Raw genomic sequence first — 16,736 nt, forward strand, 5'->3', positions numbered from 1 at the left:
AATAATTATAAGAAGAAAATAATAACAAAATAATAAAATTTAATTCAATTTAAAATTTAAATAAATTTTTTTAAAAAAATTTAAATAACACGTTATTAAATTAAATGAATTTATAATTTAAATTAAATTATTTTCTAAATAAATATAAATTAAACAGAATTAAAATAAATAAATTCAAATTTTAAATATCTTTATTTTTAGAATAAATAAAAATTTCACAAAAATATAACTAAATAAATTACACACAAAAAAATATACTCATAATTTAATATTTACACAGAATTAAATTATATAATATTAAATTTAATTAAAATCAATTTTTATATAATTTACGTGAAATGACGTAGCCCACAGCGACTTTCAAATAATTACAAATATATATATATATATATATATATATATATATATATATATATATATCTAAATTACAGTAACTATAAAAATGAATAAAATTAATTAAATTACACAAATTAATAAAACATAAACATAAAATACCTGAAAGCTTGAATAAATCTGGAACTCTGAAAAAATACAAAATAACCTGAAAAAATAATTTAAATATCTAAACGTTACACAAAATTTAAAAATAACTAAATCATTTTAAACTAAATTCAACACATAAATTAAAAAAAAAAAAAAAAAAAACTTACCTTATTTCTCGGAGGCAAGAGTGAAAACGTGAGGAGGGGACCATCTGAGAGGGTAAAAACCCTTATATAGCCATTTTTTTTTACTGTTCGAAGTCCACGTGTCAAATTACCAGCGGCTGAATCTGCGGTCATTTGACACGTGGCAACTGTAATAAATTTTCAACCACCATCTGTGTCGCTATGGCCTTTAGCGACACAATGTCGCTATAGGCCATAGCGCCATCTATTTTCACGTTTTTTTTTAATTTTTAACTATATTATTTTTTTAATTCTTTATTTTTATATTATCATATAATTTTAGTTACTAATTTATAAATTTATTTTTCGATTAATTTCTTTATTTTATAAATATATATATATATATATATATATATATATTATAATAGTGGCGTTATGACCTATAGCGACACACAGTCACTATAGGCCATAGCGCCACTTATTTTCACGTTTTTATTTTTTTAAATTATCAACTATATTATTTTTTTAATTCTTTATTTTTATATTATCATATAATTTTAGTTATTAATTTATAAACTTATTTTTCGATTAATTTCTTTATTTTATAAATATATTATATATATATATTTTTTATTTATTTATAATAGTGGCGCTATGGCCTATAGCGACACACAGTTGCTATAGGCCATAACGCCACTTATTTTCACGTTTTTATTTTTTAAAATTATCAACTATATTATTTTTTTAAATTCTTTTATTTTACATTATCATATAAATTTTAATTACTATTTTATAAATTTATTTTTCCATTATTTTATTTATTTAATATATTTTTTGATTTCTTTGTTTTTTAAAATGAAAATATGGGGCACTATGGGCTGTAGCGACTTTATTCAAGCTGTATGTGTTGCTATGGGCTGCAACAACTTGGTTAATATGGCTTTCATGACTTATCTGGAGTTACAAAAATGCCACGTGGCATGGGTGTCGCTATGGGCCATAGCGACACCGTTGTAGACAGTCCCAAAGGCGTAAATACTTTCAAAGTAGCCCCATTTACGTAAATAAATTGGTCAACGACCCCACTTTGGTCAAAAAGCCTAACGTGTAATGAACAAAAAGCTGTTGAAAAATAAAATTGAAATCATTACAAAGTTAAACATAGTAATTATATATATATGTGTGTGGGGGAGAGGTTTAACCCTTTCTCTTAATATAAAAAATCTTCTCTAAATCAAACTTTTATTAATATATATTTAAAATTTTTAAATATTTACTAATTGAGTTAGATATAATTAATTGTAAATCAAAATTATTAAAAAATAGTTTAATATTTATATTTTTTAATTAAAAATTAAGATTTGATCTTTAGTTTTATTTTGTATATGAAGTCACGATTGAAAGTATTACTTATTCTTAAAAGACTAACTCACAAATATTACTTTATTCTTAAATGACTAACTCACAAATATATTATAAAGGAACAATATCTCCTTATAAAAATAACAACACTTGTCAATTATAACATTATTTGGAAGCAAACATTTATCTTTACATATTGTTCCGGGCTAATACATTGATCTCATTTCATTCGAGACCCTTCCTTATAGTGTATGTGTATATAATAACCCATAATTTATACTCATCCAATATATATCATGTTTCTTGTTTGACCTTTTTGTCCTGACAATTGTCCCTTAGATGAGTTTGTAAAGGAAAGTACATGAAGCAAAGTTATGATAATGTGAGCGTAACAGTAAAATGCAGTGATGTAAAACGCGCGAAACAGGGAAGAGTCATTGTTTGGTTTTAATTTTTAGGTTTAGGACAAAAAAGAAAAGGGTACACAGTTACACAATAACACACATTTTGTGATTAATAATTACTACTATTATAGCTTTCTATTGCTGCCTCCAGTCCCACCCGACACTGAATCTATACGCAAATATTCATCAGTTTTTTTTTTTTTTTTTTTTTCCTTTTGGTACAATATCTCACTCTGTTGCATATCAATCTAACAAGATCTCAAGACACATTAAAGAAAAAAGCATTCATCTCTGACTCTCTTGCAACTTGCATTATTTTTTCTCTTTTTCGACGATTACTTTAGTGGACCTCTACTTTGACAGAAATAGGGGGAGAAAAATAGTAAAATAAATAAATAAATAGTAAAAAAGGATGCGGTGAGCGTGGATCGAACACGCGACCTTCAGATCTTCAGTCTGACGCTCTCCCAACTGAGCTATCCCCGCTGATGACATTGGGTTGTTTTTCATGATAAAGATTTAGATATTTTTGAAGAGAGAATATGAAAATCTATAAATTTGGATATGATACAAATTTTCATGAAATTAATTGGAAATCTATAATCACATTTTTAAATAAATTATGTCCGAATAAATATATTAAGATGTCATGTAAGAGGTATTGATTTTAGTTTAGGAGAAAATGTTTTTTTTTTTTTAAAGACAAGAAATATTACAGAGATGATCGTAATGAGGATTGAACCTAGGTTTTCATGCTTCAAACTACCTCAACCCCTTCCCACTAGGCTAACCCTAGGGATCAGGTGAAAATGTTATTTAAGTTTAAATATGATATATATGTTATTCAATTTGGAACTCATTTATTTCTAAATGTCATTTATTCAGATAAAATTTAAGCATGAATTATTTGAAAATCTTCCTGAATTCAATAAATTTTCTTATTTAGACAAAATCTTATAATATTACTATTATTTTTGTATAAAACTTGTACCATAAAATTATTTTAAAATTTTATATTTTTTGTGGATTTCAATATTTAATCTTGTTAACCTATATATAAGTGTAGACTCATTAATTTATTCAAAATTTGTATTATTCTTTTTAAAACATCATTTTTCAAGTTATTTGTAACTTTTACCGTTTTCTTTCAATTTTTTCTTTTAACTTTTACACATTGTAAAAAAATTTCCATTAAGAGTTTTTATTTATTTATTTTTGTTTTACTGTTTCATAAATTTGAAAATTATTTATATTTTATTATTTTCAATATTTTTAAATTTATGTTATATCAATCACACTAAATCATATTTTTATACTTTATAGTTTTTATTTTGATTTATCATTTTGATATTTTCTAACCTCTATTATAAGTTCATATTTTTTTATCTGTAATATTGATTATTTCTTTCACATTATTTTTACTATTTTCTCTTAATTTTTGCAACTTATTATATTTAAAATGTTTTCAAAGGGGGAGGAATTGAATGAAGAGAAATTTTATCTCTCCCTTTTATCTTAAAATTCAACCAAACATTACCGTTAAAGTAAACCCACACTTGAAAAACAATTTTTCACAATGCAATCCAGTAATACGAGAACAATAATAAAAAGAAAGCAGTTTAAAACAAAAGCTTATATTGAAAAAAAAAGAAAGATTATAAACATATTTTTCTATTAAAAAAGTTTTTTTCAGACTTATTTTCAAACAGAATATTGTTTAATTCTGTTAAATCAAATACTAAATTGAATGAAAAGGAAAATTTGTTACAAATTTTATTAAATTTAAAATATTATTTTTAGTTTCAAAATAGCATTTTAACATATGCAATACACTATATTAATTTTTCATATAAAAATTTGAGTTATTTACATTTCCAAAAACATCTCTTAATAAAATTACCTCATTCTAATTCATGATTCACATTAAATTTCAACAATTAAACTGCTCAAGTTAAAAATTCTTATTTAATAAATTTTTATAAAATTTGAAAATTATTTATTACTTTATTACATTAATTCAATTGATGTATAATATAATTTTATAAATATACATCAATTTGATTATAAACCTAATCAAGTTCGGAAATTTCCTTTCTTCAAACTGCAAAAATATTTCAATTAAAAGGATGAAACTCGGAAGAATTGATGAAGTATTTAGGAAATGTGTATTTCCAAAGCAGATACCCAAGATCAACGGTGAATACATTATCTGCAGCTTATACTCAACAAGTTTCCAATCAATAGATATCGATAGGTAAAAGAGACTTAAATTTTGCCAAACATCATTCATTGAGCTATGCGTTCTCACTTTTGACTATCCTTTTGAAGGCGTGAGTATGAGAGATTGTAAATTGAATGCAGCTAAAAGGAGTGTATGGTACAATGCCTCATAAAAGGTGAGGAAGAAAATCGCATAATTCAAAAGGAACCTTCCTAAACTAATGTTCCTTTTGCATTTACGAACAAAAAGTTAAATACAGGCAAAATTCCATAGTAAATGTTCACAAGTAATGAATTTGGGAAACTGTCTTCCAATTCTTGGTAAATAAGAGATTCAATGGAAGACAACCAAACCAAGACCACTGAACTCAAATGTCATCACAACAGATACTTCTCAACCACAGTCCTGCCAAACTTCTCTTGGACATCCCTTGGCGTTTCAATCTGGAACAAACGAGAAATGCCACATGAGATATCAGAGGGAAAAGTTGTTAAAAATACTTGAATTGCAACATCAGCAAGGTCAGTAACTAACCGCATTAAGTGCTTTGAAGACGGCCTTAACTGTATTATGAGGATTTCTGGAACCAATGACCTATCAAGACCAAAAAAAATTAGAGCAAACGCTTAAATTGCAAGACCATGTTCAATTTTTTTAGGCATCAGTTACCTTCGACTTGACATTCTTTAAACCAGCTAAATGCAGAATGGATTCGACTGTTCTGCCAGCTTTCATGCCAGTTGTAGTACGAGCAGGCCACAGATACACCTATGGAATACAATGCAGATGGCATGAAATCCATAATATAGTATACAAGATGAATACAAGCAGTAAAAACTCGCTTATTACTCATCTCAGGCAAGTAAAACAAAACATTTCAATTTTTACAATAGAAGATGAACTTTCATGAGATAAATGGGGGAAGTACTACTAGAAGAAGGATAAGAAATTGAATACCTTGGTCTTTTTATAAGACGTTTGTACTGCATGTGCAATTGTATGCTCCTCATGTCGCTCAACGTAATGCAAATTCTGAAAGCATTTCTCGTACGCCTGAATGCCGTCAAATCAAAACCATTAATTCTATATTCTATCAGAAGTCTAAAATATTAAACTGCATCAAACATAATGCACATAACTTTTTTATCGAGATAAAATAAATATACTTTTATACTGATACTACTTGTTTTAGCAATATTTTAAATGCATACTCAAAAAGACCATGTCATACAAAATTTGAAACATTCAATATTTGAATTTCAGATTACATGTAAAGTAAATGCATTTAGATAGTATTTGCTTGGGGGAAATGGAGGGGAAGGGAGAGAGCTTTATAAACTTTTGTTGACTGGTTCAATTTTTAAAAGGGATGGAAAGGAAATGGAGGGGATTTAAAATATTATGAGATAATCTTTGAAATACCCTTACTTATATTTTGAAATTCAAAATTATAAGGATACAAAGATAAATTAGTTTTAAAAATCCCCTCACCCCCCTCCTTTTAACCAACAGCCCTCCTTTTAACCAACAGAATTTTTAATAAAAATCCCTCTGTTTCCTTCCCTCCTTTGAACCAAATAGTTCCTTAGTGACCAATAAAAACAATTATTGCATAGTTGATAGAGAATGTACAATAACAACATACCAATATCTGGTTTTCAGCTAGACTAGAAAGATAAAAAACCAGTTAGTGCACCTTCTGCAACTCATTATGAACAATATAATGAAAAAGGGAAATTATTGGGGTACTCTTTATAATAATAAAACCTGGTATGTTAATGAAATTAGTATCAAGCTTATTGAAACACAGAAAATTTGAAAGAAATTTTTGTATGAAGGTTGATCAATGAGATGAGTAAGGTTTGTGGTATCATTATGCAGATGTTTTCTATTCAACATTTCTAATGAAAGATCAGAACTCAGTCATCAAATAATTATGACCAAAATATTTCAAGGATTAACCATAAGTTATGTCACTTCAACATCAGAACGTTGGCCAAAGAACAGAGCCCAGCCAGTATAACTGGCAACAAATAACTCAAGATTTGTGACATAAATCAAAACTTCAATAAGCTTGAAACTACTAGTTATTGAAACAAAAGCAAATCTATATATATATATATATAAATGTCTGGCTGTGAAATTGTGAAACTTTTCTACATTGAACACGGAACAATTGGAAACAATCCACTACCAGAATCACTTTAAGGAGAACTTTAAAGACGTAATAAGATATGGTGTATACCTTCTGAAGGGCAACGGGGACTGCAGGGCCTTTGGCTTTTGCAAAACCAATAACACCATTATAGTTGCCACAAGCTACCATAGCAGTATACTTAACAACTTGTCCTCCCTAGATCAAGAGATTCAAAACAAACTAAGATCATACAAAAGACAGAAGAGGGAAAGCACAGCAGAAAGCACAGATTTATCAAATACCTTGGTGACTTTACAAGTTCGGTTCATGTCTATCAATCTTGTATCAAAACCCTTGTAACATGTACAAAAAACCAAACAAAAACAAATCATAAGTCAGCTTTATTAGAAGCAAAACAAGAATATGGGAGCGAACTCGGAATTATTGAATATTATTATTGTTACTTGTTTAAACTTGGAAGGTTCTCACTTGGTAAGATTTGTCACTAGTATCAGTTTATTTTACTATCACTTCACCCCATCTAAGGCTATGCTTGGATAAAAGTTGGAAATGTGCTTTTGGGAATTTCAATGCCCATTCTCAAATTCCAAAGCACAAAATGAAGAAGGAAAAGTTTGTTGCTTTGGGAGTAAAAATACTTCTAGGCTCCTCCAACCAACTGATATCCAAACATGCACTAATTCCTCCCACAAATTACAAAACCAAACATACCATTAAGTCAACTAATTTATTCACGAGGCTAAGAAATTGTTCTTAGTTGGTCAAAGAGTCACAGGTTGGGAAGTGCCTTGCAAATTTTTGTTTCATACTTTTAACTGAAATGAATAAAGATAATGAAGTTTTCTTTCTATAAGAAGTACAATAAAGGTCACTAGGCTAATAAGTAAAACAAAAGGCAATGATAAGAGTTTGGCATGGTGGATGCACGTATATAAAAGAGTAAGCTCCTATTAAGTGAATTCATCTATAAAATGAGCCAGTAACAGTGTATTCACCCTTGGTGCATTTTGATCTTAATCTACTAAAAATCAAGAATTGATACACTCTTTGCTTGCTCACTTCAAAGAACACTCGGACATAAATGAAGGAAGGTGAGTAATTGAGTATGATTAATAGTAGGTAAAAAATTATTCGGTCCAAAATGCAATGACAAATAGTGTGTTTGGTTCCATATCCAAAATGTGGTTTTTCATGTTTACTAAAATAATTAATAGTTAATAGCGTGTCTGGGAACAAGTTTTGGACATGAAAAATCACATCAATATGTAGCTTCCACATCTTCTATGAATTGAGTGAAACTATGGATTAAACATACATTGGGCTTATTTGGATAAATTTATCCAAAAATACTTTCAAGAGAGAAAAATATGAAGGAAAAATGAAATAGGTTTCTCTATAAGTTAAAATTAGCTTATATGCATAAACTAATTCGTATAACATTTCTCATTAAGTTCTTCAAAATCTTTTTTTTAACTTACATATAAGCTAATTTTAGCTTACACTGAAGCTTATTTTGATTTTCCTTCCGGTTTTTCTTTCTTAAAAGTGTTTCTGAAAAAATTTATCCAAACAGACCCATTACTGAATAGATTCCAAACACACTAATAGCCTCTACATCCTACTCGTGATTTCTTACTTCTAAACACACTAAAAACCAGAGAATTATGCAAGCATGAAACTACCTTCCGGTAAAGCGGCTTCCGTTTCTTCTCAGTCAACTCGTTTCTCTCCTCAGCAAGATCCTTGATCTCTTCCTCGAGGGCCTTCCCCTTCCTCCCAAACGTATACTCGAGCTCCGCCAACTTCTCCTCAAGCTTCCTATCAATAGCATCAAGCTTGGCCAGCAGTATATTATCCTTCTCCTTCATGTCATCAAACTCCTCCTCCTCCTCCTTCTCACCACCACCATCTCCTTCCCCAATCAGTTTCTCCTTCTCCAACTCAGCCTCTTCCTTCGCATCGGCGGCAGCCGCAGCATCCGGCTGCTCCCCCTGAATGACACCATAATTGGCAGGGTTATCAGGATCATAAGCCTCCTTCCACCTTACCAGCCTCAACGCCCTATTAAGCTTGTTCTGAAGAACAAACTTGTCCTTGATTTCAGTGGCGACCTTGAGGCGGTTCAGGAGCTCGCCAATGACACGATACTCGGGGCGGAGGCGGAAGTGCTTGTGCTCGAATTTGTCGATTTTGGCCATCCACTTGAAGGCGTCGTCTAGGGTTTCGGCGTCGGTGAAGCTCTGGAGGAGGTCCTGGTGGCGCTCGAACTTGCGCTCGAAGTCGCTTTGGCGCTTGTCGACGTCCTCCATGGTGTCCTCGTCGGAGTCGTCGTCGGAGTCGGTGGGCTCCTCGTAGCGGCGGAGGTCGGGGGAATCCTTGAGCTTCTCCTTCTCGAGCTTCTCGATGAGGGGGCCCACGCCCATGTAGTCGTGCGAGGGCTCGGCGTCGATGTCGGCGGTGTCTAGGCCCAGGCGCAGCCGCTCGTTCCGCTCCCGGAGGCGGTCGCGCTCCACCTCGGCGAGGAGGTCCTGCACGATTCGCGCCTCGGAGGTGGCGGAGAAGAGAGCGTTACCGAGGAAACGGGAATGCGAATGGGAGGGCAATGGAGGCAAAGTTGGCGATGATTGCGATCTCGCGGAATTCGTGACCACACCGGTCGCGGTTTTGAATCTGAATATGTGTCTGAGACTGTGTCTTCCATAGCGGATGTAACCCATTCAGATTGACGCCTCTCTCTCTCTTTATCTGCGTTGGAACAATTGCAGCTCTGAGTTTGAGAAATGGAAGAATTCGTGGAAAGAAAAAGAGAGTGTGGAATCGGAGTTATAATTTGTTTAATGTACCTCAAAATGAAGAGGATGGCGCGTGGTGGAGTGTAACTTTTGGCGGCACCGAAATTCTCTTCTCTATGGAGTCTCTCCGGTCTCTAGCAGCGGGTTGCCTACAGAGGAAGAGGGTTAAGGTAAGGTACTGTGTTCAGGGTTTTTCTTTTTTTCTTTAATTATTATTTTTGTGTGTATTCTGGGATATTTAATTCATTTACGTATATTTATTTAGTGATAATGTCTAATGGTAACAAGTCCTCAAGAAAATATATAAAATAAATTACTAAATGATAAGTATTTCATATAGTGTACACTTATTTCTCTTATTCAATAAATTTTTAAAATATATTTGAAAAATATTTAAAATATGTATAATTAATTTGAATAAACAAGTAATATAATTAATTGAAACATTGTAAAAGAAAAGAGATTTTTAAAAATATTCGAAAGAGTGAATTACTTATACACAAAGAAATTTAATATAAAAGGATTTTTTAAGCGGTCAAAGTTAAGATTTTAAGGAAAATAAAGAGGAATATCAATGTAAAACTAATATATATATATATATATATATATATATTTTTTTTTTTTTTTTTTTTTTTTAAGACTTGACTAAGATCGATACGAGATAAATATGAAATATTTAATTTTTATCTAGCGCTATCTTTTTATGTGACATCATTTTATACTTGCTATCTTAGACAAATTTTAGATATAATTTTGTTTTTTTTTGTGTGTTATTTTTTTTAATTGGAATTGAAGCTTCATCTTAATAATATTTTAATAAAAATTTGCATATTTGATGTTTATGAGATATTAAAATTTATTTAAAAATTCACTGTTATCATATATTTTTTCATAAAAAACAAATTACGGATAAAACTTCTAATTATATATCTAAGAGAAAAAATTATTTACTGATCATGTTACTACTCATATATAATATTTATTTATTTGTAAAAATCAAGCTTGATAAAAAACTTTTACAACACTTATCCAACCTATTCAACTATTTAAACTAAACATGATTTTCTAACCTTTTATATTTACACATATAATATTTTGGTTTAGTAAACACCCCTCAATCAATTAAGGTAGTATGTTGGTTAAATAGAAACTTTTTTTTCGTAATCGTGAATCTCTTTAATATTTAATTTTATGATTGTTTTTAATCCTTAACTTCATAAAACATTTACATTAATATTTAAGGGGAGTTAAGGGAGAAGTTTTTTCATACCCAACGATCATAATTTTTAAAAGTTACAAAATTTGAAAATCATAATTTTAAGAATAGTTAAAATTTATTTGATTACTCATAAAGATTTATAGGAATATTCATATAAGATTTTTGAAAATTAAATATTTTCATATTTGATTAAATTATTATATTCTTAGAAATATAAATATTTTTTACTAAAATATCTTTTATTAAAATAAATTTATTAGATATATTTATTTACTCATATCTCATTACAAATATTATATTAAATTATTTTTAAAAAAATTAAAAATTTATAATTAAAATTATTTAAATACAAAATTTAACAAAAAATAAATAAATAATATTTTATGATAATTAAGAAGGATAAAAATATACATTTCATTTTATTAAAATTAATTAATTAAAAAGTTTTAACAAATATATTAAATTATAGAAACAAAATAAACTTTAATAATATTATTAAAATTAATAAAATCAAAAAATAAAATACAAGAGAGAGAAATAAATGAGAGAGAGAAAGAGAAATGAAAGGAGAAAGAGAGAAATAAAGAAGGGACAAGGAGAGGAGGAGTGAGAGAGAGGGAGAGAGAGAAAGAAAAAAGAAGGGAGAGAGAGTGGAGTAAGAGAGAGAGAGAGATTTTATTTTTTTTATTTATAAATATTATGCTCTTTTATATGCATTAAATTTTTCTCTTAAGTGGAAAAAGTTAAATTCCTGAAATTATATTCCTGAAATTCTCTTCTTTTTTTTTTAAATAGTTACCAAATATTAAAAAAAAATTAAAATTCTCATTTTAAAATTTTCTAGATTGTTAAAACATTTTACGTATAAAACATTCTCTAATATCAACGAAAAATGTAACAAAAAAGACTAAAAATCTTTTTAACGAAGTCATGGAGCAAAATCAATTATTAAAATAATGGATACTAACAACAGGACGGTTATAAATTTACCTCACATATAGGTACTTTCACCATGCCATCTTTAAATACGACATATACGAGTGCGAAGGGTTATTCTGGTAGGTTACTTTCACCAACAATTCCAACAGCAGAGGCAATTAACTTTTACATGTTACAGTAAGCACCAGTTACGTGTAGTAGATATGATCGCTATCGAAGTTTAGTTAACCTAAGGCGCCCTTTTACGAGCCTAAGACAATTTAAGTGTCACTGCTGTTCAGCATGCTTTAGTTATCTGGTGTGCAGTTGTATGTTAGGGAAGTATAAACAGCGAGAGCATAAAGGATGAATGATAGATTTGATAAATTACAGAAATTGAAACAATATCTGATATCTCATTCTTCTCACTGTCGTATAAAGAGAAAATTGTTAAAAAAGATTTTACACGGGTGCTCTTTTCCGGCTACATCCTTGCATGGCATTTTGATTCTTCAGCTCATCCCCAGCCACAAAAAGAAATTTGCGGTGTGCCTGCTAAAAGTAAGGGTGTTGTGAACGCTCATGGAAAGTGAACATGTTCCATGAGGTGATACCTCGGAGGAGAGGGAAAAATCTTACATAGGTTATTTAAAATCAATGACAAAAGAACTTCGGAAGTATACAAGTGTTTCAATGAGAATATCATTACTGATTTTCGGGTGATAATAGCCATTTGTAAAAATCCAAACCAAACTTCATTAGAACAATAGTACAGGGCTGGGAGTATGCAAGCATGGTGTTGTGCAGTATCAAGCGTTGTTCTAAATGGTTTTCTTTATCCATTTTTCTTGTCACTAGCTTTAGGCCTTGTTGTAGGTACTTGGGCAAATGGCACACCATGGTATATAGATAAATTGAGAACCACATTAACTGGTAATCAAGCAAGTGTATCTGGAAACGCATATCTGCAATGATAAAAAAATTTACTATTGTGGATATTAAAAGCATTTCATTTGATTTTTAATAATATATAAGAGTTAATTTAAATTTTAAAGCCGATCCTCGGTTACTAAAAACATGAGATATTGGATGAATTAAAAACTTAAATCATTAGCTAAGATACATGGTGTCTCCTACAGTCGGCACCATAAAGGAGAACATAAAGCAACTCAAATCTATAGTCACTAAGATTCAAGATTGACATACCTGCTCTAACGACAGGATGTCATGTTTCTCAGAACTAGTGCTTGAGCCAGTAGTTACGAAGCTGTGCCATATGGAGAAGTATCTCATCACGACCCTGATTGGTGACACTACTGGTCATGATCCATGGAGGCACTGATTGGAAGAAACCTCGAATCAATTCCTGAAAATCATTGACATTTTCTTCTGGTCTTTTGCCTCCATTCTTTTTCTTCTTCCGCTTGTCACATTTAGTGAAGATCAATGTCATTGGGATCTGAAAGAAAAACTATATTAAAAAAAAAAAACAAGTCTTATTACTAAAAATAAATTAACTCTCCTATGTTAACACAGCTGCAAAAGTCCCATATGGCTATGTTTGAGACGTGATCGACTTTATGATGTTCCATTTGAAGTAGAGTTAGACGCCCTCCCTGCTTAATGACACCTTTATTTAGGATCTATACATGAAGTGGTAATAGGTGTAAATGGGCAACTGTCGTTACTCTTTTCAACACATGACTAACATAAGAGATTGCGTGTGTGATAAAATTATTTGGATGGAAGAGAAATGCTGGCAACATACTATAATCACTGGGTAAAATTCAATTGGGAACCATTATATGATGTGCCATCCCCCTTCTAATTTTACCTAATAGTAAAATGCATTTGAAAAAAAAGAAAAGTCACGAGTGTATTGTTGACATTCCTCTTAAATAGAGAGACCCTGCTCTTGACAGCCTGGCATTTTGGAGTGGGCTCTTCTATAGAATCTTTAAATTTTCTTCAAAAAACCTCAGTTCATGACAACTATTAAGCTGTAAAAACAAATTTATGTTGCAGCTGTATTATTATTTGTCTTCATATGAAGATGAGTTGTTACTGAATAAAGAATTTTATTTGTCCTCCATGTAGAAGACCGAGTACTAGCTCAGCAAAACCACCACCCTTATAGGTACTAGTAGGGAAAGAGGCACTTCATGCCTCTTAAAAAAATCAAATTAAAAACATTTCAGTGATTTCAGTTTCCATAACTGAGGTGTAATATTCTCAGTATCATAATTCTCAGATGCACATTATCCACAGGACATAAAGATGAAGAGGCGGTAACTCAGATATGCCAATCAATTATTATCTATAGGAATTCTACTCAGAAATATTTATTTTGTAGCTGCAACTAGACAGAAAAAGGTAGGAATACAAAATTGAGCCAGACTTCCACACAAGTTAAGCCATGACCATCAGATCAGGTAGTATAGGCAGGATTGGCAGTAAGCAAACATAAAGCATATAGCTTCATTAAATTAATTGCCAATGAAGAAACATTGATACGTTACCTGATTCTGACCCAACCAACTGGCATAATCAAGATCAATTTTTTTAGCAGGAATGCTAGCATCTATTAGGAGGAATACCGATACTAATGTTGACCGGTTAAGGAAATAGTCCTTGGTGAATTGTTCCCAATCCATTCGAAGTTCATGTGGGGCAGATGCATACCTAATGAAAAGAACAAAAAGGCATAAAATGGTCGTCTTAGGAATGGTGAACAGGATCAAATTATTCATCAATAGTTGTACTAAAAAAACAGTATACACTAGCATTTCAAACAAAATCTGGCCAGAAGACAAGAAAATGTCAAAACAGTAACTGTAGTCTGAAAAATGCTACTTAAAACAGTACAACAATTTAGTTCTAGAGCATTTCAAGAATTAAATTGGATAATTTACCACAGAAAAATGCTTTATAAAAATCATAGGACAGCAAACCGCCATATTAAATTATTTCCAACCTTGTATAATTAATCCATCAACCTAAGAGAAGTAAAAACACAATGGAATCCTACCGCTCTTAAAGTCTGACACTCAAATTTCATCAGTAACATTTGCACCAAATACTAGTCCCTTGATACAAACATATTAGTCAATATTTCTAATCTTCAACATGAAGTGAGTATACATGGTAGTTAGGCATACCCATATCCAGGCAAATCAACCAGGTACCAGCTATCATTAATCCGAAAATGGTTTATGCATTGCGTTTTTCCTGCAAGAAATTGAAAACAGACAGTTCAAAGCTGGCCAATTACCAATAAATTAAAAATCCCTTTATGTCTCAACTTTCACTGTGAATGCACTACTGTTATATACTCTGCCGTTTAGATAAACTTTTCCAAAAAAATACTTCTAGGAAAAGAAAATAAAAGCTTAAATTAACTTTATTTTTGACATAAACAGAAACTAACTTATGTATAAGCTCTTCGAATAAGTTAAATTTAGCTCATTTTTTTTCTTATTTTCTTTTCTTATAAGTGCTTATGGATAAGTTTATTCAAACAGATTCTCTGTCCAGCACCTTAACAGCCAATCAACCATTACTTGTAGATTCTTTATCCTACGTTGCTTAATCCCTACAATACATCCTTACCTTTCTCTACATTCAATTTCAATCCACCAATTTCAAAAACTTCATCCCTCCAAAATACCCTAAGTTACGTCACTTCCAAATAGGTGGCGACATATTCAACACATGCCTGACATAGAGAACACAAAAATTCTCCGTATCATACAGAAAACGGTAATTAAGCAATCGTAGCAATAGCTTACCAGGCTTCTTCGAAGTCAAGGCGAGCTTCTTGCGGCGCACGATGGAGTTGAGGAGCGAGGATTTGCCGACATTGGAGCGGCCAACGAGGGCGAACTCAGGGAGGCCATCGGAGGGGCAGTCCTCGGTTCTGACACTGCTCTTGACGAATTCGGCCTGCGAGACCTGCGCATCGTTGGCGTAGCTACTGAGCAGAATGTTGGAACCGTTCAAGATCCTGGCAGTGTCGACGGACACGGTAGTCTCCGGCGGAACGAAGAGGTTCTCGAGGGATAGGGATAAGGATAGGTCTTCGGGGGAAGGGGTTGCGGCGGGTGCGGGTTCTGAAGTGGTGAGGATGGACTTGGGAGGGCGTAAGAGGGTGGTTCTGGAGGAAGTGGAGAAGGCGGAGCGATATGAGGTGAGGAAGTAGAGAGGGAACCTCGGCAGGTGAAGAAGGACCATTTCGGGTTCTCTTTGTTATCGGGTTATGTATGTCTGGGTGCCAAGTTATGGACTCAACGAGTCACTGATGATGAGAGAAGGGAAAATATCTTGGCAAACCAATAAACGACACTCGCGTTCCACGCTACACTCTAAGGCAAACGTCGTTTAACAAATTATTTGGATTTTTTAAAAATTATCTAACAATAGTGAATATTTATTTATATTTTAAATATCGTATGATATATGGAGTGATAGATGTCATATTTTAATGAATTGAGTAATAAAAATTTGGTCTCTAAACTATCAACTGATTTTTAAAATTTATTCTAATTAGTAAAAATATTATATATATAACTGTTGAATCAATTTAATTTTAAAAAGACTATTTAAATTTGACAGATAAAAAAACTATTAAAAATATAATCTTACTCACTTTGACACTTAAATTTATTTTTATTTGGATTCAAATTCCCTTGTAACTCATCGACGGTTATATTAGTTCGTTATATTACATAATTTTTTTTAGCTTTAATTGATTTAAATGTTTAATTATATTACATATTTTATTTATTTATTTCATGTAAAAATAAAAATATCAGATTAGCTTAGTTTATGGCATGACCGAAATATAGTATATATATATATATATATAATTGATATAAAATAATTTAAAATTAATATTAAAAGAAACTCATAAATCAAAAAAGTTGTATTATATATTTCAAGTCCAACCTATTTATTTAACGACTTTTTAACTCAATTTCAGCTCATTTAATATTTATTTAAAATAAAAAAATTATATATTTCCTCCTCTTTGTTGTTTAATAAGGTGAATGATTTCT

General features: G+C 31.0%; 2 protein-coding genes and 1 non-coding gene across 4 annotated transcripts; all 3 read right to left on the bottom strand.

Annotated features, from left to right (window-relative positions):
- Positions 1–2,787: 2,787 nt before the first annotated feature.
- On the bottom strand, positions 2,788–2,860 carry TRNAF-GAA (transfer RNA phenylalanine (anticodon GAA)). Its single transcript has one exon. It is a non-coding gene; the product is annotated as a tRNA-Phe (tRNA).
- A 1,834-nt stretch (positions 2,861–4,694) lies between these two features.
- LOC109801455 (Ribosomal protein S5 family protein) lies at positions 4,695–9,773 on the bottom strand. Its single transcript, XM_020362528.3, has 8 exons — positions 9,597–9,773; positions 8,436–9,498; positions 7,035–7,085; positions 6,841–6,948; positions 5,553–5,648; positions 5,265–5,363; positions 5,130–5,189; positions 4,695–5,038 (listed from the first exon to the last, which is right to left on the bottom strand). Exons 2-8 carry the CDS (start codon positions 9,468–9,470, stop codon positions 4,973–4,975), a joined length of 1,515 nt encoding a protein of 504 aa, XP_020218117.2. The 5' UTR covers positions 9,471–9,498; positions 9,597–9,773; the 3' UTR covers positions 4,695–4,972.
- A 2,269-nt stretch (positions 9,774–12,042) lies between these two features.
- On the bottom strand, positions 12,043–15,977 carry LOC109799817 (P-loop containing nucleoside triphosphate hydrolases superfamily protein). 2 transcript variants are annotated; one of them, XM_083077601.1, is made up of 5 exons: positions 15,471–15,972; positions 14,841–14,910; positions 14,202–14,364; positions 12,889–13,141; positions 12,043–12,647 (listed from the first exon to the last, which is right to left on the bottom strand). In XM_083077601.1, the coding sequence occupies exons 1-4, from the start codon at positions 15,910–15,912 to the stop codon at positions 12,923–12,925; spliced, it is 894 nt and encodes a 297-aa protein (XP_082933727.1). In that variant the 5' UTR covers positions 15,913–15,972; the 3' UTR covers positions 12,043–12,647; positions 12,889–12,922. The 2 variants fall into 2 exon arrangements, with proteins under 2 accessions (XP_082933727.1, XP_020216043.2); XM_020360454.3 differs by lacking the exons at positions 12,043–12,647; positions 12,889–13,141 and adding an exon at positions 13,148–13,298 and having other exon boundaries at positions 15,471–15,977.
- Positions 15,978–16,736: the final 759 nt, after the last annotated feature.

The sequence above is a fragment of the Cajanus cajan genome, chromosome 6, assembly GCF_000230855.2.
Source record: "Cajanus cajan strain Asha chromosome 6, NIPB_CcT2T_4, whole genome shotgun sequence".
Lineage (NCBI taxonomy): Eukaryota > Viridiplantae > Streptophyta > Magnoliopsida > Fabales > Fabaceae > Cajanus > Cajanus cajan.

Bases quoted from the DNA above. Each gene is read 5' to 3' on its own strand.
- LOC109801455 (XM_020362528.3), bottom strand. From the start codon at position 9,470: ATGGGTTACATCCGCTATGGAAGACACAGTCTCAGACACATATTCAGA. The intron at 6,949-7,034 runs GTATTTGATAAA...CTCTTGATCTAG, and splicing joins GAACTTGTAAAGTCACCAAG to GGAGGACAAGTTGTTAAGTA. The intron at 5,364-5,552 runs GTATTCAATTTC...TGTATTCCATAG, and splicing joins CGTCTTATAAAAAGACCAAG to GTGTATCTGTGGCCTGCTCG.
- LOC109799817 (XM_083077601.1), bottom strand. From the start codon at position 15,912: ATGGTCCTTCTTCACCTGCCGAGGTTCCCTCTCTACTTCCTCACCTCA. The intron at 14,365-14,840 runs GTATGCCTAACT...TCTTTTCATTAG, and splicing joins GTTGATTTGCCTGGATATGG to GTATGCATCTGCCCCACATG. The intron at 13,142-14,201 runs GTAACGTATCAA...TTTTTCTTTCAG, and splicing joins GTTGGTTGGGTCAGAATCAG to ATCCCAATGACATTGATCTT.